Here is a 22,447-nt window from a genome sequence, read left to right as displayed (position 1 = left end):
TCTTGTACTACATCCGATTAAAGAATGTCTTTTTTTATAATACTATTGAAACATCTTGAGCCATATAAACTTCTTAGATGTCATCGACAAAGTTCAACAAGGGGATTTATAACTTACCTCAAATTAGAGCGGAAACTTTGCTACCTTCCCGTACGTGATTGTGGAGAAGGTTGTATCCGATACTTCAACTTTATTGCAAACTGTAAGCTCTTAAAGGTTAACAAGAAAAAGATTTTAGAATCAATATTAAGCTGTATTATCGGTACAAAATTCCTTTTTTTCACAATTTACTAGCCTTGAGTTATGTACATTTATAAGATGCAGATCTATTAATTGAGATAATTTTGGTTGACACGTTGCCTAGGCCTACCAACCGTTACAATATAATATCTATAAAAGAGGAACAATGCATATATATATGTGTGTGTACCTTATGGACCCCGAAACCACTCCACAGAATGTAATGAAACTTTCAGGCATTATTGAGCATTACTCAAGGTTGGTCTTGTGTCACCAGTGAATGTATGTATGTTTACTAGAAGTTCATGGTACAAATATTTATAAGCGAAATTTTGTGGTTTGGGCCATTTCATTATTTCTTTGCCTTTCGTAATTGGCCAAAACATAATTGAGTATTAATTTATCTATTGGTATAATTGGCTAGTTGTCTAGTTATAAAATAGATAATCTTGTGAAAGAAAAAACTAAAAATTACAAAAGATCTTCATAAAGGTATTGTCAATAAAATTATTTTCTATATAATAAGTAGAATAACAAATTTACTTACGGTACTTACTTACTGCCATGGCCATGGGTAGGCCATACTCTTGGTGGTATTTGGCCTCTCCAATAATATATTAAATACGTTTAGAATGTTTATAAAGTGTAACCGAAATTGCATCTAAAACTATGAAAACTTTCAATAAATCGTATGCTAAACTGTTTTGCAGTTGACTTTGAATAAAAACTACTCGCGGTTTAATAGTGGTTTCATTTGTCACTTTATAATTGCCACATTTAACAAAATCATTACGTGACAATTCACTTAAAACGTAAACATGAAAAACTGTGCGTTTTTGGTTAAATACACGAATATTAAAAATTGGTTCGGACGTTTTATTGACACCCATGGTGGAAGGAAAATACATAGGTGGGCTACTCCCATGATATGCTGACGTTAATCAGATTGCAAACACCATTTTACCATTCAGAAAAATTATAAAAACAATAAAAATCAATCAAAACAAATACATACTTATATGGCAATACATCAGCAGATTTCTTTTGCAATCTGTGTGACGTCAGCAAATGACGGGAATATCACACCTATTAATTTTCCTTCCGCCATGGTTGACACCCTAAAAAATAATACGAACATGTTTTCTTTTGAACCAGTGACATCATTAGTTTATGTTTATCATCCTCACCGTTTCTGTTATAATATCCGTGGTTAAATATTCCTTTTGATACACCCAGCTGTTTCAGCACAGCTGTTTATCTGATCAGCTGTACCTAAGTAAACTTGTCTTACACGAAAAGTTACGTTCTGTGGCGTCGCTGTGTAAATGTCTGGTTTATGTAACGATAAAATATTCTTTATGTTTTAAGGGTGGAGATCGGAACCCGACCATCACCATGGAAACTACCCCTCTCCCCCCCCCCCACGCCACTCATCCCCCGTTGTGTGTTAGGGGAGAGAACAAAACGCCCACGACAGCTAAACCTCATTCTCGTTACAGCTAACAACAGGTGGGTGAAAATAGCAGATGTATTTAGGCGGTGCCGGTAAAGAAAACAAGGTTCAGGGGGTTTGTAGTTTAAAAAATTATTTATTTGATTTTTCATCTTCATGTTGGTTATGCTAATTCAAGTAGTAAATAAATTTTACCGATCAATTTTGTTATTTAAATTAAATAAACGTCAAATGCCAATTAACGTGTCGAATTTGAAAACATTGTCAATAATAAAACATTTGTGTGTATACTTAACACAACAAGGAACTTCTCTATAACATCCCATTTTCACCCATTTTACCTAAACAGCTGTAACGATTGAGGCGTAATTTTAAAGCTTATAGCAGACGGTTCAACGGTAACGGAGCACATGCAAAGTGCCCGAAAATTTAATCCCCAAAAAGGTTCACTAATCTTAAGTATGGAAAGAGCCCGGGTCTCCACAGGTACCTGAGGAGGAGGACGCCGACTCCTGTTCTGAAATAGTGCTGTGTTTGGTTGGGTTAGGTTAGGTTAGGTAAACATACTATATCTTTTAGTAATGTAAATATCTTTAAATAATCCATATTTTAATAATGTACTTATCTTTTAACAGTGTATCTTTTAATATTGTAAAGAAACTCATGTTTCAACTGTGTTATTGGTTCTTTCTCCTTAGAAGACTCGTTGTGAAAGTTCTAGGAAGAGCTCGGGCTCTTTTCGCACCGTCCTGGGAGGGACCTCGGAGGTCCGGGCGCTTTTCAAGCGTCTGCCTGAGTTTTTGGGCTCTTTTCATGTGCGCCCAATGGTAACTAAGAAGGTTATTTCCTTTAGGGCTTCGCCCCCTCCTTTGATTTGTTTCTAGAGTTTGCTTACAAAAATCCAGATATGCTGAGTAACTTTCTTCTTAACATGTTTTAATAATAATTGTAAACTCATTAACTAACTCTTCAGTTGAATGCTTTACCACAGTTAGATTATAAACAAGATTTTGGATAGGCTACTTGGAATTTTAATTGTAACCTGATAGAGGTAGGTGAATCACTCTTTATTTTATTGTTCCCATCGTAAATTATTAGTTTTATTCACCAAGAATAATAACTTAGTTCGTTTCGCCTCGAAAACAAGCTCCCTAATAAATTGCCCAAATCAAGCACTGGTCCCATCGTATTGATATATTTCAGTAGTACTCCTGTAATTGAAAAGTAGATTGTAAACAGCATTAGTTAAAACGACGTCACTGTGTTTATTTCAATATTACTGTAACACTTATCTAGTACAGTACTTTTCAGGATTCAAATAATCTCATCATTTTGGAAATTGCACAGTAAAACTTGCAAAATGATCAAGTTTGTTAGGAATATATTTTCCCTCGCTCAATTGAAAAGTTGATGGTTGAAAAAAATCTAGTAATCATGATTTTTAAGATGCAAATTGATGATTTCGATATCATAAATATTGATATTAATAACTAATATTTAGTAGTCTTAACTTACTATGTGGTTAAGTCTCTAAGTTAACTTAATAGTTGTTCTAGTCTGAAAACTTAACAAATGTTAAGAGTGCCAAAGTAAAAAAAGTAAGAGTAAAAGTAAAGTAAGAAAAAGTGAGAGTGAGAGTAAAGTAAGAGCAAGTCTACCAAAGTAAGAGTGAGTCTATAAAGAAAGACATCATGCAAGTGATGTAGCAGTAAATGCACTTAATTCAGTTTCCTTTAGAATTAATGATTGTGTTAATGTTTTTTAATGAGCAATTAAAAACTGAAACAGTTTTTAAAATACTTAAAATTGTTCTTTGGTACACACAATATTTTATGTCAATTTCCTTATGTACTAAGGTCTTGTCAGACTTACCTAACCACACGTAAAGTATTCTGAACTATATTGTAGTAAAAACTTCATGCTTCACATGCCTTTATCACAAATACCAAGGATTATGGGAAGTTAAATAAGATTGTAAATACATAATATTGCTATTTTATTGCCATTATTTTACCTTTCTCACAAGTCGCTATAACAACATTGTGTCGTAACCTCTGAGTATATATAATGTATGAATTAAAAATAATTTCCATTGGTGTTTACAGAGCTGGTAAATTCTTTTGTTTCTAACCATGCGAATCTACTCTATATTCTATAAAGTTACAAAATATCTGGAAAAATCTTAAGTTTAAAAATGTACTATTACAACGTTTTACAAAGTTTAATCATTCGAAATGGTAAATTATACAAAACTATTACTTTTACATAAGATCTAACCAATTATACAATATAAATCAAAAATTGAATTTCAAAACCATACTGATGAGTTACTTGTTAAAATATACATGAAATCACAATTAGTAAAAATATTATTGGCAACCAGGCAAAAATAAAAAATAATTTACGTTTACGTAGGTAATGCTTTTCAAAATCTTAAACATGGAGGTGTTCTCATAGATAACAAGTTGTCAAAAAAAACCTTTCAAATATTTTCAAGCAGCGTAGGCAAGCGTTTGAACTCAGAAGAGTAGCAATGGTCTAAAAGTAAAATGGCGCACATTTGAATGTATCTAATTGTAAATGGAGTCGCACTATATTGTCTAGCTTACGGGATCTGAGCAAACGTTTACTACCACTACCTTATTGCTCAAATACCTCCGGATCGGTCTACTAGAAGAGTCGACGAATAGGACAAGTAATAATGTAAATAAATGGTAACTGAACAGGCTAAAAATAAATCAAATGCGTCCATACACAAGTACTTGCATCAATGTATATATAATATGAACATAAAGAAATGAAAAGAGTTTTGGAAACCAAAACGAGACTTTGTCGACTCTCCCACATTCAGATATAAACACTTCTACACGTATGACAGCCAATATGAAACTATCAATGAAATAATGTCGTTGCTCCAAGCAAAGCGCTAATAAACATTAGCAAATAAATTCGTAAACAATAATAGTCCTTAAATATTATCATTTATTTCAATGAGAGTCTATTTCATAAAGTCGCTCATTTATCACAAAATATTTTATTCAATAAAAGCGGTTTCAAAAAGATAATTATCTTATAATCGCTATGAGAGGAATGAACGCTAGATATATACAAAACACAAAGTTTTAAGTACAGGATCTACTCTATCATCACTTTACATCGTCTGTGTTATCCAAAAATACCTACACTAGTAATACAGTCTATCAAATATTACATACCGAATGCATATACTCTATAAGGTATTATATCTTGGTGATAAACGATATTTTGAGCAGGTAAATAGGCTAAGTAATTACGTCATGACTTGAAAAATATCAAAACTTTCATCGACATGTAAAAATCTAGTTGAATCTACTAACGGGTCGTCTAAAATCTCTACTAATATCGTTGTCAGAACAAATTCGAATATCAACTATGTACTTCTACGGTAAGATACCTATAAAGCTTCTTGAATAGATGATACATTCTACACCATCGTTAACTTTATATAATTAATTGGTTCAACGCAAGCTCGAGCCACGTCAACAATGAGAATCTTCAACATGTTAAAAGCACACGATCGTAGTATAGATCATCACAATAGTAAGTGAAAATACTCTTTGACAACAAATTGACACAATGAAATGATACTCGAACAGGACAGGTGGAGCTTGAGTGATATCGTTTTATTTCTTGAAGAAAGATGAGAGGTTTGCAGGATTTAGAAATAAGGCCCCTATAACCGAGAATCACTATCTTCACAATGTAGTTTGAGCTTTTTAATGTAAATGACGTTTTCCACAAAATACGACGTCGAGTACTTGTAAATTACACAAAACGGCAAAGAAATTGTTACTGGGCTTTATTTCGTCTCATTTTCTTTTTGATATGTGTACGTTCGTATTTTAACAGTGCAAAATATAATGAGTATTTTGTTATTCAACACGTTTCATAATAAATTCAAATACAATCGCGATTCTTTTCTTTTCAGGTTCAAAATCAATTACGTTTACTGGTACTAAAAAAATATATACACGTAGCTCTAGAGTATATCTGTATAGAGTAATATGTTAATAACTCCGATCATATCACATGCATTAGGAATTACTAAATATTTAATAACCTTGGACTGTTACACTGGAGTTAACCGTAGCACCGTGTAAGAAACTAATCTTTTCGAGAAAGTTCTTTTAAAGTCGTTCGAGGAATTGCAAATGTTTATGTCGAGGAGACGTTCTTTTCGAGTGATTCGCTGTCCGCCTTAACTTTATCGGGAAGAACACCGGCGAACTGAATCACTGAAAAGGTCCTTTGATGCTACTCAACGTCTATGAAGTGTCCTTGAGAGGGTCCGTCGTCGTCCTTGAGACACGCGGACTCCAGATGCTTGTTGAGGTAGGACTTGAGAGCGAAGGACTTGTGACACCTGGTACACTCGAAGTTCTTGTCGAGTGAGTGCGTCTGCATGTGAGCGCGCAGGTTGGATCTGTCGGCGAAGCTCTTCCCGCAGTGAGCGCACCCGTACGGCTTCTCCCCCGTGTGTGACCGGAGATGTCCCTGCAGCAGCCACGGTCTGGAGAAGAGTTTGCCGCAGATGCCGCAGCCGTGGGTCAGCTTGTGGGTCAGCAGGTGCATGGCGAGGGCCGGCATGCTCACGTACGCCTTGCCGCAGGTCATGCACTTCTTGGCCGCCTGAGAGTCGAGACTCCGGTGTGTCTGTTTGTGCCTCGACAGGTTGGACGATGTGGCGTACTGTTTGCCGCACTCGCTGCAGGTGTACCTACCCGTCTTCACTTCTTCTACCTCGGTAGAAACGCTGTCTTCGGACGAGGACGGACTTAATGGAGCACATTTTTTGGTGTTTTTGTTCTTGGATCTCCCGTCCGACACCAGTAAGGCGTCGTAGGTGTAAATGACGGCCGAGTTGGCGGTTTGAGAGTTCTCGGTGGCCTGAGGGTTAGGGTTGTTGTTCTCGGCGTCGGAGGAGTACTCTGAGGTAGGAGGGGTGAGGGGAGGCTGTGGTGGAGGGGCGGGGTAGTGAGGCTCGTATATGTGGTAGACTGGGACTGGCTCCTGGACGGTGACGGTGACGGGTACAGGCTCTGACGGCACGGTGACCACGCCGGGTGCAGGCAGGGGAGGCAGTGATCTTGACAGCTCCAGGAGGTCGTGAGCAGCCTCGGTCTCTTCCACACTCCTCATACGGAAGATAGGAATTCCTCCGTCATGACCGAGCACCTCCCTGCACCGCTCCTCGGGTATGAACTCCTGCATGTAGCCTGGAACAGGGAGAAGGATGTGTTTCAACTAACCAAAGGTAGATTAGTATTTCCTGTAAAACGTTCAACCTTAGAATAATATTTGGCTTAGAAGAAATACCTAGAAGGAAAAGGTAGATCACTATTTCAGTTTTCAAAAGCTGACTATCCAAATTTTTTGGCACTGCAATCTGGAATTTTACATTTACGCATAAATGGTATACAGGCTTACTATACAGGCTATTCTTTAAGCAGACGATGAAAGTGAGTTTAATACACATTGTGGTTTATGATTGTATTAAGATATTCATACTCTTCTGCATTTAAACATGCTTGATCATACTTAGTAACCGTTTGAATTGAGAGATGCTCGATAACAAGCAATAACTTAATAATACTTTTATAGGAGTAATATGCATAAAGCAGGCGATCATAAGACAATCAAGACATTCACATAATCACAAGAAAGAAAACACCAATCTCTTTAAAAACTTTGCTTTGTAAATTCATTAAAATTTCTTCATTATTAATTGTAAAATTATATTTACTTTTACTTACCCATATTTCTGTCTGGCGGCGTTCCTGAAACAAAACATGATCTTTTAGACTAATATATAAAAATCACAATATGTAAGTTAGGATATCCATTAGAAAACTAAGTATACAGTAGATGTATTGGAATAATAAAATAAAAATATTATAGTCGTAGCCTACTAAACATTGGATTAAAAACACTATTGTGTTAACACATGAATATCACTCAAAAGCTAACAAACTGTAAGATGTTTTCCTATAATTAATTTTGGTTGTAATGAATATTTTCAAAAAGGTTATAAATTCTTACTCCTACTACTTATTGCGGCATATGTTTTGCTCATTAGGATGGTCATGGTGCGATACTCTAAAAAACTTCGTGTTTAGCTAATTATTTAGTTGAATGAAACAAAATTGACCACTTATGGCAAAAAATCGGTACGGAATGGTAACTTTATTAAAATATGTCAAACTACATTTTTATACATTGATTTACAAAGGACAGATGAATATTACAAACCGGGATCAACAAAATTAAATGTTTATCCTTCCTAACATTTCAAACACGGCCCTCACTGACAACACACACTTACGTAGATTTGTAATGTGAATGTTTATTATAAATGCGCAACAAATGGATATACTGTGGACCGATTTTGTAACACAGTTGGACTTGTACTGAAATACACAGCGCTGTTGTACGAACCACCTGTATGCCTATTTTATATTCAATATGAACATCCTTGAAAGAACCCCACACAGAACTCAATATTGTCTAAAATTTGATTTGCTCCCTTAGCTGTTGTTACTGTGGTAAGCGATGTGACTAAAAATATACTACAGCTTAAAATAAGCTTAGGGGTGTAGTACAATAGGCTTACTAGTCCTATCACTATGGCTGGGTAAAAAATTAGGTAAATAACTTCTTGATCAGCATTGTACGTGTTATTAAATTTACGGAAAGTAAATAAAAGAAACGTCTTATAACACTTAAAACATATATTTACGCCTATACTGTTACTCACAAGACGGTAAATATACAAAACAGATGGTAAGTGGTGATCGATTTCGATTGGACACTCCAATCATCATCAGACCCAATAGGCGAAGATTCGTGACGAGTAACAGTATAGGCGTAAATATATGTTTTAAGTGTTATAAGACGTTTCTTTTATTTACTTTCCTTAAAAAATTAGGTATACCTGACACAGATTGGAAAAATTCGTCGGCATACTCTGTCGGTAGTTTTTTAATTCAACTACGACCATTTTGATTTTAATATTTATCGACTAATTCAACTTGGGAATGACACGTCTAGTTATAATCAGTAGTCGAAGGTACCACGTTTTGCCACTACTGATAACTGGACTGTCACAATATACTTGGAACGTGACCCCTTACATAGTTAGAAGTGTAGCATCCGCAACCCAATACAGTAAAACACGTTCTCTTAGACCTACAAAAATATTTACGTTGCTGTATTTCTTAAAAGTACCTAATTTGTATTTGTTTAGTTTTTGGATTTCAATAATGTATATCCATGTTCTATTAAATTACTGTTTTAGTTTTACTTATCCTTTTCCCTATACTTGATACAATAAGGGTTTCTCTGTTACCTCCCGTTTTCATCCGTCTTACCTAACCGGTTTTAAGTTTAAGGTGTCATTAGAAAGATAATGATTTAGCATAGCAACGATTTGTAACCATGAAGGTTACTTACTTTAGGGCTTTGCCCCGAGTGTCCTGGGGTTTTATCTATTTTTTTTTTTAATTTGCTAGTCGTCCTTATCTATTTCATAAGGTAATGACAGTATTGCATGATCTTTTCTATCATTAACAGGTTACTTCTGAATGAAATTACGAAATATTTTCCCATATTCAATAATCTTCCAGTTTGGCAACGGAAAGATTATGTATATAACGATGTAACAGTTATGTATATAAGCACAATTGAATCCTATTGACCTATTTCATATCGGTCATTTTGTAATGAGAATGTTTAATTAGCTAATTTCATTTAGTGATTAGGAACAGTATTCAAATACCAAGGCAAAAACAAACTAAAATGCAATGAGGTGATTTACTTTATTTGTGATTAAAATGGAATTTTAACGTATTTATTCATAAGTGGACAGTTTAACCAAATGGTGAAACTTATATTTGACATATACTTTGACATCAATTTCAAGTAACCTGTACATGGTATAACCTATCACTATTATAGTCAATTGTATTATTTATAGCACTAATGACATATCATTGACATGACATATCATCATACGAATTTTAACGGATGGTGTTTTGGCTTCTGAGGAAATAAAACGAAAAAAAACCGTCCCGAGTCTGGATTTTGCTATGAGACTTACACTGTAGTAGTGTATTTCCAGTGTGGGGAATTTATAAACAAACATAGACACATTTAATGTATGATCACAAAATCCATTGTATAGACAATGGAAAAGGCTATAGACATACAAATACAGCAACAACAAAAATAACAGGATTTTGAAATATAATTATTAGTTTGTGTATAGTATCGCTTATTGCCAAGCTGTATGGTCAGCTAACAGCTAGAAGTGAACTGTTGACTTGAATAATGTTAATTTGGTTAGACTTTGCCATAATGTCTCTTGATTTGATTGTGGATGTAACAGTACAGTATTTATTTTTTCAATATGAACATTTTGTAAATGCTGTTTCCTACTAGGTATTACTAAAAAATATCACTAGAAATGTTGAACACTTTGTCTAACAATTGATTTTCAGTAGCAAATTCTGTTAAAATATAGTATTAGTTCGATAGAGTATTTTATTATAAAGTTCTACTATTATTAATTAATAGTAGATTAAGAATAACTGTGCACAATCATAGTTTATCCGTAAATACAGATTTGGTTGTTTATATTTATTCATAGAATATAAATGTTTAACACTTTAATGATTCTTAAGTTAGTATGAAATATTTGTAGGCACCTTGTAGTAGCAAACCTAAGTGCACATATAGTCAATAGTATTACCACTGGACGTCGATACAAGTTTGAATTAATTTCAATGGTGAACAGATTACAGTTATAACTCAATAAAATAGAAATGCTCAGTGTCTACAAGTTGACTGTGTCAAGAGTATTAACATGCATTATCTCCTTCAATATTGTTAAGTGACTTTTGAAAGGTAATGATTACGTTGTGACTATAAAGTGACATTATGTTGACTGCTGCAATCTCTAAATTCAAATAAATATTACAATTATATTCAGCTAATCACACAACATTTGGAGTTCTAACCAATAATGGATAAAATGGCCACACGACCTAGTAATGGATCTCTGACCTTAAACTTTTTTCATCATCTATTTCATTGTTGACTTTACAAATACACTTCCTTAAATATGGTAAAAGCTGATCCTAAATTTAATACTTTTCACGAAACAAAAATGTTAAGGTCATATGATCTTTATTTTTGGAATATTGTCAAATATAAGTCCTATTTCTAGCCTATGTTTTTGCTATAACCAATTACTTCTTATTTCAATAATTAATCTACAATCAGGGAATACAATCAGTTTAGTTATATCAGCTAATTTGTTGATTGCGTTATTTTACTGCCTCCTATATACCATTAACAAAGAGTAATAACATAATATTGTCACTGGACCAAGCTAATGTAATTTCGTGAAAGAAAAATAATTGGAAAATTAATTATTCACACTAGGTGTTGTGTTTTTGTTCCTTTTAATTTGATTATTTTTATTTGGTTATTAAGAAAATAACCTACAATTATAAAACTTGAAAGATAGATGATCCTAAACTCTTTCTCATACAGATAAACCAAACTATATATAAAGCTTACAAATAATCCATTGGCTATTCATTAACCTAGGTTTCTTTTGACCGGTTCAATTTATACAAATTTGATTCCAGAACTCGTTTTGAATTAACGGTAAATTCAAGGATTTGTTTGAGGCAACCACCACTGCAGCAATGATCCTGTGATTATTATTCAGTTGACGGACTCTCGCAGTCACTGCCGCAGCCTATCACAGAAGTGTTACAACTTTACTCGACTGTACTACCAAGTTGGACTGATTACCTCAAGTCCACCTTCCGCTTCAAATGTTCCTCCCACCGTTTAAAGTTTTAAACTTTAAGACGTCTTTTAGAGTCTAAGCTTCCATTTTGTATATATTTATGAAAATGTGTTCTACCTTAAAGTGTTAGGTTTAAAAAGTGATTTGATTATTAGTATTTCGAATATTTCACCTCCATTTTGAGTTTTTAGTTTATAAGTAGTTCTAAAACCTAAGAGTCTCAATTGGTGTGCATTTACAAAAAAAAGTTCCCAGCCTTACAGTGTTAGGTTTAACAGATATTTGAGTTATTAGTACCTACTTTAAAAAAGTTATAGACGTATCCTGGATCTTAAAATCTTCTTTTGGAAATGGAGATAAATAATAATAATATTTCCACCGAAGAGTGTTTTATTTAAGAAATCAGTTTACTAGTGATGAACACATTGTTCATAGAAACGTGGATAATCCTCAAAACAACTAAGTGATAGAGAAATTATTTCTTTGTTGTATGCAATTCGTTATGGGTACAACTACACAATGAGGCAAATTATTTTTCTGAGTAAGTTTGTTGAAATGGTCAATGTTACATGAGGAAAGGGTAGTCTTCCGGGATAATTATTGAGAAAAAATAAATGTATTTGCAAACCATTCGATATCACAGTAAACTTTGAACATACACGAACAAATCAACATTGGTACTTTGGTATACAAAATAAAGGTATATGTATATATCCTTAAAATTGTTATTAATCTGTATCATTGTGGTCATTATCCCAAAGCTAATACAGCTTATTAAAACAATAAACTAGCCAAAATTTCGGTTGCAAATTAAAAAGAAATTAACATTATCAGCAATCTCACAAATACTTTCTACCATAGCTTGTCAACAACCTTTGTAAGCAGGGGGAATAATAACTTATGATATTTTATGGGTATGAACACAAAAGTTTTGCAATGACTGTTGAACCGTAATTTTGCAGCATTACGGGCTGTCCAGTTTTTTTAAAGGTTAAAAAGACTAAATTGTGATCAAAATCGTGTGAACGTATTTATTAAAATACAATTTTCCGTTATAAATGGGGTTTTATGGGAAAATTACCATAAAAATCTAAATTAAAAAAAAACATAAAATAGTCTAGTAACACCATGGATTAGTGTACCAAATATCTGTAAAATTAGACCAGGTGTGAGGTCTGCATTTCTGCCCACATCGTTTTTAAAAGTTTTATAAATTTTTATTATTTTGGCAATTGTTCTAATTTAACACATCTTATCATTACAATTTAACACCAAATTACGTGAAGGATATTGAATTTTGAAGTTTCAAAGTAGCGTTTGCCTTGTCTGTGTGGTTGACCTAATTCTACACCAACCAATGCTAATATTAATGTTGTAGTTAATCAAACTATCGATAGCTATTGGGGACATGGGATAAATCAAAGACAATTACTACCACGATAAAATTAATTGAATTCCTATTCAAACATTTGTGATTAAACTGCAATAATGTCTGCTGCTAAATGAGCTGGGTGATTTCTTGCATTACTCTGTATCGTGATTAATTTGCCTTTGTCATAAAATAATAAAGTAATGGTCTTTTGTTTGAAGTTAATTGTTATGGTGAGCTAATTGTGTTAATGTTATTTTTTATTAAATTAATTCAAACTATACAGAAACCATAACTTAATGTTGTTTAAAGGTTTATTGCGGACATATTACATCACAATGGTAAAATACAATCCACATCCTTTCCAACTTCCAACTTAGGTTTTGTTTTGTGGATTGTTCGTTGTAATAAGCTGCTGGATTATATTTCACCTGAGGATGGGATCAAATTTTAAATCCCGAAACATTGTGTATTGTAATTCAAAAAATTGTGATGGAAAATGTCCACAATCAACTACGAAATTAAGAAATAACGTCTATATAGTTTGAATTAATTTGGGATAGGATTACTTTTAGTAAATATGGGTCAAGCTTGGATTGCATTTTGGCTAGTGAATTATTCAAAAGGGTCCATTAAAGGAAGGGGTCCATTGGAAGGGGGGTCAAAGGGGGGGGTAACTGTTTTAGTATTAAATATACAATGAAATAGGTAGTTTGAAAATGTCAATTTGCTGATGGGCCACACACATTTACATTGACGCTTAGGATTACCGTAAAAAATACACCAATAATATATAAACTAAGTTTTAATTTCAATACAAATTAAAATGAGTATATGCCTACAACTAGCATTTCTGGTATTTCTGTACAGGGGTGATAATCTTAGTTTTTGCTAATGCACCCAGTTTAGATTTTATTTAGAATGGGGTGTATTATTCTATGTCACACTTTTCATTCCCTATTTATCAATTAATTTGTTGATCAGTTGATCAATTGATACGTACTACCCACGGTTCCATTTAAACTCCTGGGTAGACAAATAAACGCATTCGTCTGCATATCTTTTTTTAACATCAACAATTATTACACAAATAAAACTTGAAGTAAAACGTAGGACAAATCGTAATGCGTGCAATAAGTTTCAAAACGTAATTAAAGATAGTTTTAGAGTGCCATCACCACGTTTTTGACGGAAGGCTGTCGTTCGTTTATATTTATCAATTTTAGCAAATCAAAATATTCTTCTAAAAAGTATTGACCAATAAACCCTTTCCAGTATGAGGAAATTTGAGTTTAAACAATACATTCGCTACTACCGGGTAGCGGAAATGTTGATTAAATTCTTTCGAGAAACACCGACGTGGTAGAGGAGGTATTCGAGGAATGAAAGATGCGCCTCTGCAGTCTGCAATGCTTGTGGATTCCATGAATACTTGCACTTAATAAAAGTTCCTTTGGGATAATAAACGTTGTGTCGTTGTGTGCTACAAGAGGAAACGTATGTGGATTTATGGTGTATGAGATACGTAAAGTTTAGTTTAAATGAAACACTATTCTTAACTGGAAGTAGTTTTATATGCCCATTGCAACGGGAAAGAAGCAACAAATTATAAAAAATTCTACATTGGTCAGACTGGAAGAACATTTTCATGCAGATTCAAAGAACATATCCAAGCCGTAAAATCAAACAATAAAACATCCCAACGCTCAATGTATGCAGAACACAGATTAGAAAATAATCACAATTATGGCAAATTAGAAGAATGTGTCAGAATTCTAAATTATGAAAAAAGGGTGAAAAAATGGATATAAAAGAAGAGCTACAAATATACCTACACTCAAAAGAATACGGCGACCAAATTCTCAATGTAATGCAAAAACAAAAGCAAAATCCAATACATGAAAAAATCAGACAAATCAGGGAAGAATCTTGCACATTTACATGTAAAAAAAAAATACACCTAACCATTTAATCAAAATTTAATATGAATTCAAAACATATGTTATCAACTATTTATTTATTTTATTTGTTTACATACTTTTATATAGCTCATACTGTGATCATGGCATTAGTGCCGAAATACGTATCAGTTTAAATAAAAATGAATTTCAGGGTACTCTGGTTTTTATTATTTCACTTGACAATTCTATATAAATAAACATTTATTTTTCAAATTATTGCAGAGTTTAAAGTTTTATTCATTGTTAAAAATAATTTCTCATCGTTAATTATATGTATTGCAGTACATAGTTTTAATATTTTTAGGAAGTACATGGCCTCTTTTGATCTTACATTTGCAAAAAGTCACACAAGTAATATTCTGTGTAGTTTTTAATTACAACAAATTATAAGTTTGTCAATAATGGTTTAACATTGTAATCATCTTCTGTTTTTGTTAAACCGACCACTAAAATATTTCTAGCATAATCCTATAATCCTATAGGATAGTTCTTGCATAGTGATGGGGGAGTCTTGAGGGAAGTTAAATCCTAAGGGATGTAAGACTCAGAATAACATAGTCAGCTTAAACACACAATAGAACTACCCTAACATTCTCGGAATTCTACGGGGGTTTTGTAAAGATCAACAGAAATAAACATATTAATTTCACTGCATATTTCAATCAAATCACTAAGGTACTTTACACTACAGACACTTTAAAGGATCTTTAAAGTAGTATATTTCTCTACTTATCTTGAAAGTGGAACATTTTGGGGCAAGATGTTGTTTTACGACCAAGTGCGGAAACTATTAGGCCTCAAAATTAAACTTTGGGACGAGTAGTGAACGAAACGTTTCATTGACATGAGAATTATCACACAAAGGTTCTTATTTTTTAATAAACCAATAAACACTTTTTCACAGTTCAGGGATTCTTTTTCAAATTTTTTTATTATTGTTTTACAATAGATACAAAAGTCAGCTGTCAGATTCATTCATTTGTTTTGGAATAAAACCATGTGTTTGGGACAATCAATTATCTGTTTGGGTCAGGAAAACTAATGTTTTGGTAGAATGTAAAATGACGATTTTTAACCCAGCTGTATGTATATAGCCATTTTCGTGTACAAAGGGATTTAAAAAGTATTCTTAGCAAATGTTTTCATAGCGATGTGTGCAGTTAAGACGTTGTTTTTAGGATTGAGAACTAATTAATTAATTTAGGTCAACTAACATTAGAACAGCCAGTTTTTCTTGATTTAGTCTTTTTATCTGTAGGCCTACTTATTATTTTATTCATGGACATTAATGTGAATACGAGGACCATGAAAGTTATTTATCCAATAAACAAATTACACAATAACCAATGACCAAGCATTATATTTTTTGATACTTGTTATTATCGTTCATAGTGGATAAACCATGGAATTTCAGGTAACATTTAGGGTTTTTTACGCTGTAACATTTGATAATACAGTAGACCAACATAACCATATCAAAAAAGCTACTAAAAACTATACGTTACTTAGTTTTAGTTGTTTTGTTTATAAAGTTTAAAGTATGGAATGTATAAACATACCTGTAATCACTATCAGCTAAAAAAGCTAAAAATAATTTTGTGTTATTCTGTTTGTCAAGTTTAACCTGTTTTAATTATGTATAACTGTTTATAGAAACTAGCCTTTTATGATTTTTATATTCTGGATTCACAAACGTACATTTATTGATATCTTCTATCATAGTCTTAGACAGACTAACAGAATAACGGATATCGTCTGGTTATCGTAATAATACTGTATAACTGTTTATAGAAACTAGCCTTTTATGATTTTTATATTCTGGATTCACAAACGTACATTTATTGATATCTTCTTTCATAGTCTTAGACAGACTAACAGAATAACGGATATCGTCTGGTTATCTCAATAATACTAAATTGTTATTTTTATTCAATGAATACAAAGTTTATCATATAATAATTATCCTATAGTCTTACTTGATAATATTCTAATTATGTCTTTACATTTCCATAAATAAACTAAAATTCACGCTCTGTGATTTAACATTGTAAAATTTGTGATTTTATTTATTCCTTAAAAAACATTAAATCAAAATTAACAACACTGGATCTCAATGAGCATTATAATATAGAGAATTATATAAATAAGCTGTTCAGCTTAGAACGTAATGATGCAATATGTTATATGATATAGAGTGAACTGAAAAATGGGAGGTCGAAGTTTGCGAAGGAAAATGGGAGGTTAACGGCGGAAATATGAAAAGACCTGAGCTCTGAATAATGTCTAGACTCCATAATGTATGAAGTCAGACTCTAGATACTGCATGTGGGTGGCATTTAAATAGGCTATTTATCATTGCTTTAGATAAAAAATAATATCTACTTTACTTTTTGATTCAGACCTTGATCGACCAGTAAACAATCAAACAGTGCTCAAAGTAATTTGAATGTGGATCGTTAAGAAAATACTAATAGAAAAATAAATTACAAAATGGAATATTTTATAATTTGTGATTGGTTATGGATAGCGCTCCCAATTTTTTACATCGTACAAAGTTGTTTTAAAAGAAAAAATTTCAATTTAATCTTTACTCATGTTTCCAAAATGGAATCTTAAATTCCATAACTAAGGTTGTGATATAAGATCTTGAAAATATCAAATATCTTACAATTCAGTTAGTTTGGGTGACGTGTGGGTCGTAAATTTTTACCAAGTGAGTATTTCTTTTCCTTTTAAAAATATCTTTTAATCAAATCATCTCTGGGACCTTAATTAGTTTTGATATTATTTTAATTTGATGAAAAGTTACAATAGTATTTGCACATTTTAGCAAGAAATAATTTACTGATGAAGCAACACAATTTTTGTCAAAGGAGACAAGAAGCTTTTAGTCAAAGTGATGATGAATTAAACGTTTAGCGTTGATGCTTTAGCAAAACAGGACTTTAAGCTAAACAAATCTTAACGAAAATTAAAATAAAAGTGTTTTGAATTATAATAAATCCAAAGTGAACTTACGATTATCCTCGTGACTTGGCGTCGGCACGGGGGGAGGGGGAGACCAGACACTGTCCCTAGCAGGAGTCTGGTACTTATTGCAGGCTTTCTTCACCATGTAGCAACGAGGCATCCTTCCCGGTTAGTGGCACGTAAAAACAAAAACTTTAATGCGAACGAAACATTTGTATACTTTCGGCACTGTATTGCTTCGTTGCACTTGTAAATTCAATAGATCATTGCGAAGAAGCGAGAAGAACGAAGAGATTTCAGTATCGATTAGTCAACAGGTGTTGCGGTAGGGTTTGTAAAATTCATAGTGAGCAACGACCGGTGGAGGTAGACATGGTCAAAACGGAACAACCTGTAGAGGCGAAGCACTTCGAACACTTGAAGATCGGCTGGGAAGGTCGTTTGAGGAGACACTTGATTCACTAAAACTTTGTTGCGGCGAGTTTCGGGTCGAAGCGCGAGATACGGAAAGGGTCGAACTAACACTGAAGAAACACTCACGGAAACGAAGAGTAGAGGTAGAATAGAATAGAAGCAGACAGGAAGGGGCCAAGTCGGCACTAGGGTTGCCCACTGCAACTTGTCGAAACTTGTTGATCGGCGGCGCACAGACTGACGCACCACTCCCTCTGGTGTACGCCAGGACGCATGCGCCACCCCCTGCTATCGACCCGTGCACGTCGACACCTGTTACAGCCCCCACCCCCACCCCCACCCCGTCTATTGATTGCCGCCCCCAACCTTGGCGTGCACTACAAGTGGCTTTTTATATTTTTACTGTTTTGCCATGTCGAAATTAGACACCCCGTCCCGATCTTCCGTTTGTTGAAACGCGTTGAACGGTTTTCCGATGCTACCTGGTCGCTACCCAGCACACGTCCCGTTGCGGCTGCGGTAGTGTTGCATAAGTCAAACCGACCCCCTTTATTGGACCCTGTACTGCTCTTTGTCGACGGTTATTGCTCTGGTGGTGATTTTATAAACGCGGACACAGCACCTTTTGTTTTATCCAGTCAAATGATTGTGGTATAATATTGATAAAGGGTTTGGTTGTTTTAGGTTTTTTTGTCAAATGAAGACAAATAATGTTTCCTTGATATATTTACAAGAATGCCAAATTTGTTAGTTGAAAAATTAGTGTCCAGCTAAGGGGTATATTTAAATACGTACCTCACAAATTAAAGAGTTTGATCAACTAAATCTTAAAAGTCCATAGCATCTCTCAACACTATTGATAATATTTTGACAAACCTAAACATAAATACTGGTGGTACGAAGTGTAACGACATACATTTTTAAGTAAATACAAAATCGCAAGAAGTAGAGGAAGGAAGAAGGCTGTATTTCACGTCACAATCAGGGCCGCTTCGGACGCTTCTGTATTTTATCGCTGTTTTTATTGGAAGGCGCCGTCTTTTGGGAAGTCTCAATTGTATTTTAAGGCTTTGTCTTGCTTTGAACCGCAGTTCCCTAAATGAATATTTAAAACTTTTCAAAACTCCATTATATGCTTTACCTCAAATAAAAATGTTAATAGAGATCAATTATTCATCACTTGTCACGCCTTCTTTGATATATTTAGGTATTTGTATTAGAAATCTCAGGGAAACAGACTTCAAGTATCTATAAGCTAATAAGGAACACGATCTTTGGTATAACCCCTAAGTCGCACACAGGTCCACACACATACTTCACTGAAAGGTATTAGTGAGAAACTTCCTCGAAAACTATTAGTTTTTCCATGAAAAATCTCCTAAAGGCACAGACCTAAATTATAGAGTCGTTTAAAATTTTAATTTTAATATTTAATATGTGTCAGTTGTTACAACTGTTTTTACTAATCATATTTTGTTTATTTTTTTGAGTTGAACTTTTGATTCATATCATATATTTTCTATGTTTAAATTACAATCAAGTTATTAGCTTTTATTTCGCCACACAGATTGCAAATACATAGTTTTATTTAGATCGTGAAGTTTATTTTTACCGTTGTCAAGATTCACGATAAAGTATGAGAGTCGTAACCCTATGAAAAGGTACATTAACAAGATATTTCTACCTAACGAGTCTAACAGGGGCTCAAAGAAGCCCTTTTGACATCGGTAAAAAACAACAAGTTCCTGCACTGTCATGCATTTGTTCGGTTACGCAAGCTTTAACAAGCTTTGACACCCACTCCTATGACGTCATCGCGACACCTGCTGATGAGGCGAGTGAAACGAACAGGTAGGTTCTCTTCAATGAAAGTAACAGGTATTGTTGCGTCAGAATGGTTAAGTAACAGGTCGGCTCCCTGTTTTGGAAATAACGGACAAGGTTGCAGCCAGTGATTTTAATAAATCGCAATTAAAGTTTTAGTTGCATAGTACTAAAATGATTAAATTGGTGTTATATAGTGCTTTCTTGGTGATACCGTATCCAATTAAACGTATCGTATTTAGGAAGCAAGTAGGTCTTGTGGTAGAGCATAAACTTCGGTTCCTGAGTTAAACTGTTCAAATACCGTCAACCACCAATATCTATATTGAAAATGTATTTCTTGGTGATGTCCATTAAATAAATATCCGATAAATGTCCAATATTATCCTATTTCGGGAGCAAGTAGGTCTAGTGATAGAGCAAGAACATCGGTCCCCGAGGTTCAGAGTTAAAATCCCGCCAATCACCAATATATTTTATCAATGCGATTAGCCATGAACCACTAGGACTAGCCCGAAGTAAAAAACTGCTTCTGGCAACAATCTACCGCCCTAGGATCTACGCCTTAGGAAAAACAGGAATAAAAATCCAACTAAATGAAAACAAAAATTAATTACAATCTGCATTATGCTACAAAATATGAATCTATGCATCAGTGTTTCCATTACGGGGTGGAGCCTCTGTAAAGAGAAATAAATGGTTCATAGTCGATAGGTTTAGCCATACGTTGAAATTATAGGTAAAAAGCAGCACATGCAGTATTATCTGGTTCATTGAAGAAAACTGGTTCATCAAATTGGTGAAGGAAAAGTAAATTGTATGTATAGTTATAAAGTAAAAAGAACTCTTAATTATAAATCAGATTAAATGGAAGGACTAGATTTTGCAAGTCAATAGCTTATCGACTGATGAAATTACTGGTTGGTGTAAAAAATATCAGTATTCATTATTTTAATGTGAGCTTTTTATGGTAAACAAATTAAGATAATAGTGTACAGCATTTTTGATTCTATAGTTGGAGTGTAAAGTTACATGTTGTTTACGTTATAGCTACATTGTTAGTTTATGTTGTTTATGCTGTGTGTTTAGTTTATGTTGTAATATATGCATGTAAACGTCACTTAGTTCAAACATAAATTGATAAATAAAAGCAAAAAAAATATTTTTCCTTCTAAGAAGTTGACATTTGAAAGTTAAGAAGATGAGTATGTATGTTATATTAAAGTAGAGCTACCATTGGAATTATGTGTTTGATTAAACAACATTTTTAATATCAAAAAAATTTCCATCAAGTTTAGTTACAAAATCACATTAGAAAAGAGAACATGGAGTTTTTTACAGCCTTGAAGTAAAAGAGAGCCACTTCTGCTGTTCCCCACAGTTCAATTACTTATTTTGTGTTTGTTTACGTTTAAGAGAGAAAGTTTTCACGGTAAAACCAAGCCAAATTCCTGTTCGTGATGAAACCACTTACTGCCAAAGTTTTCTCCACTCCCCTTTCGGTAAACTCTTACGGTTATTAAACTAAAACCATAAAAAACTGTAGAAACTAGGTATTACAGCTTTTAACATATTCTTTCATAAATATAATATAACTAACGCTAATATTTTAAAATGTCCAAAAATTATCTTATAATAAACAAAATTACTAACAGTATTACATTTCTGTCCAATTATCAAGTTTTAGAGTTCTTGCGAAACATTTACACTGATTTATGGGCTGTTAGAAAACCGTATTCGTTAAAATATTCACCTTCTACAGCTTAATTCAAGACAAAAACAAGTGAAAAGATGTTATGTCGTGGCGGTAGAATCCTAAAATATTTAGCATGTACCTTTAAGCATTATGGTTGGATACATGAATGCTGTATCACTAAAGATGCATTTTAAAATATGTTTGTATGCAAGGCAAAGTTTTATTTCAGTATATTTTATGGTACTAGAATATTTAACTTAAATTACGTTAAGTATGCTACTTTTCCTAATCCCTAACATCTTTAGATTCGCATATTAGTGTCAGAGTTTTGAACTAGTTATAATGAGTGATGCTTTAAAATCCGCTTTGTTTTATAACAATCAATTAATTGTCCTAATATGTTATCCACATTAATTCATTTGGAGTAAGAGTATATTTATAAACGATAAATATACGATAATGTCAAGAACCCTGATCAACACATTTGAAAAGGACAAAACATTTTTAATCGAAGCTATTGAATGGAATATGACAATGCGAGGAAAACCAGTATAATGTCTGATCATTGAATTTTATTGTTGAACAGGAGATTCCAATATAACGGCATGATGCTTATAATGGTTAGTTATGTTGAATATACATTAGGGAGTTATGTGAGTTAATC

At 33.4% G+C, this 22,447-nt stretch overlaps 1 protein-coding gene across 1 annotated transcript; it reads right to left on the bottom strand.

Moving 5' to 3' along the window:
- Positions 1–3,672: 3,672 nt before the first annotated feature.
- LOC128995901 (transcriptional repressor scratch 2-like) lies at positions 3,673–18,499 on the bottom strand. The gene is made up of 3 exons (XM_054420947.1): positions 17,898–18,499; positions 7,486–7,509; positions 3,673–6,948 (listed from the first exon to the last, which is right to left on the bottom strand). Exons 1-3 carry the CDS (start codon positions 18,007–18,009, stop codon positions 5,987–5,989), a joined length of 1,098 nt encoding a protein of 365 aa, XP_054276922.1. The 5' UTR covers positions 18,010–18,499; the 3' UTR covers positions 3,673–5,986.
- Positions 18,500–22,447: the final 3,948 nt, after the last annotated feature.

This window comes from Macrosteles quadrilineatus, unplaced genomic scaffold, assembly GCF_028750875.1.
Source record: "Macrosteles quadrilineatus isolate MER2022 unplaced genomic scaffold, UCM_ALF_1.0 Scaffold_5__1_contigs__length_97177068, whole genome shotgun sequence".
Taxonomy (NCBI): Eukaryota; Metazoa; Arthropoda; class Insecta; order Hemiptera; family Cicadellidae; genus Macrosteles; species Macrosteles quadrilineatus.
This window is presented reverse-complemented; position numbering and strand designations above follow the sequence as displayed.

Excerpts from the sequence above, each read along its gene's own strand:
- LOC128995901 (XM_054420947.1), bottom strand. The coding sequence starts at position 18,009 with ATGCCTCGTTGCTACATGGTGAAGAAAGCCTGCAATAAGTACCAGACT. Across the intron at positions 7,510-17,897 it reads GCCAAGTCACGAGGATAATC|GAACGCCGCCAGACAGAAAT; the intron begins GTAAGTTCACTT and ends GTTTTGTTTCAG. Across the intron at positions 6,949-7,485 it reads GCCGCCAGACAGAAATATGG|GCTACATGCAGGAGTTCATA; the intron begins GTAAGTAAAAGT and ends TCCCTGTTCCAG.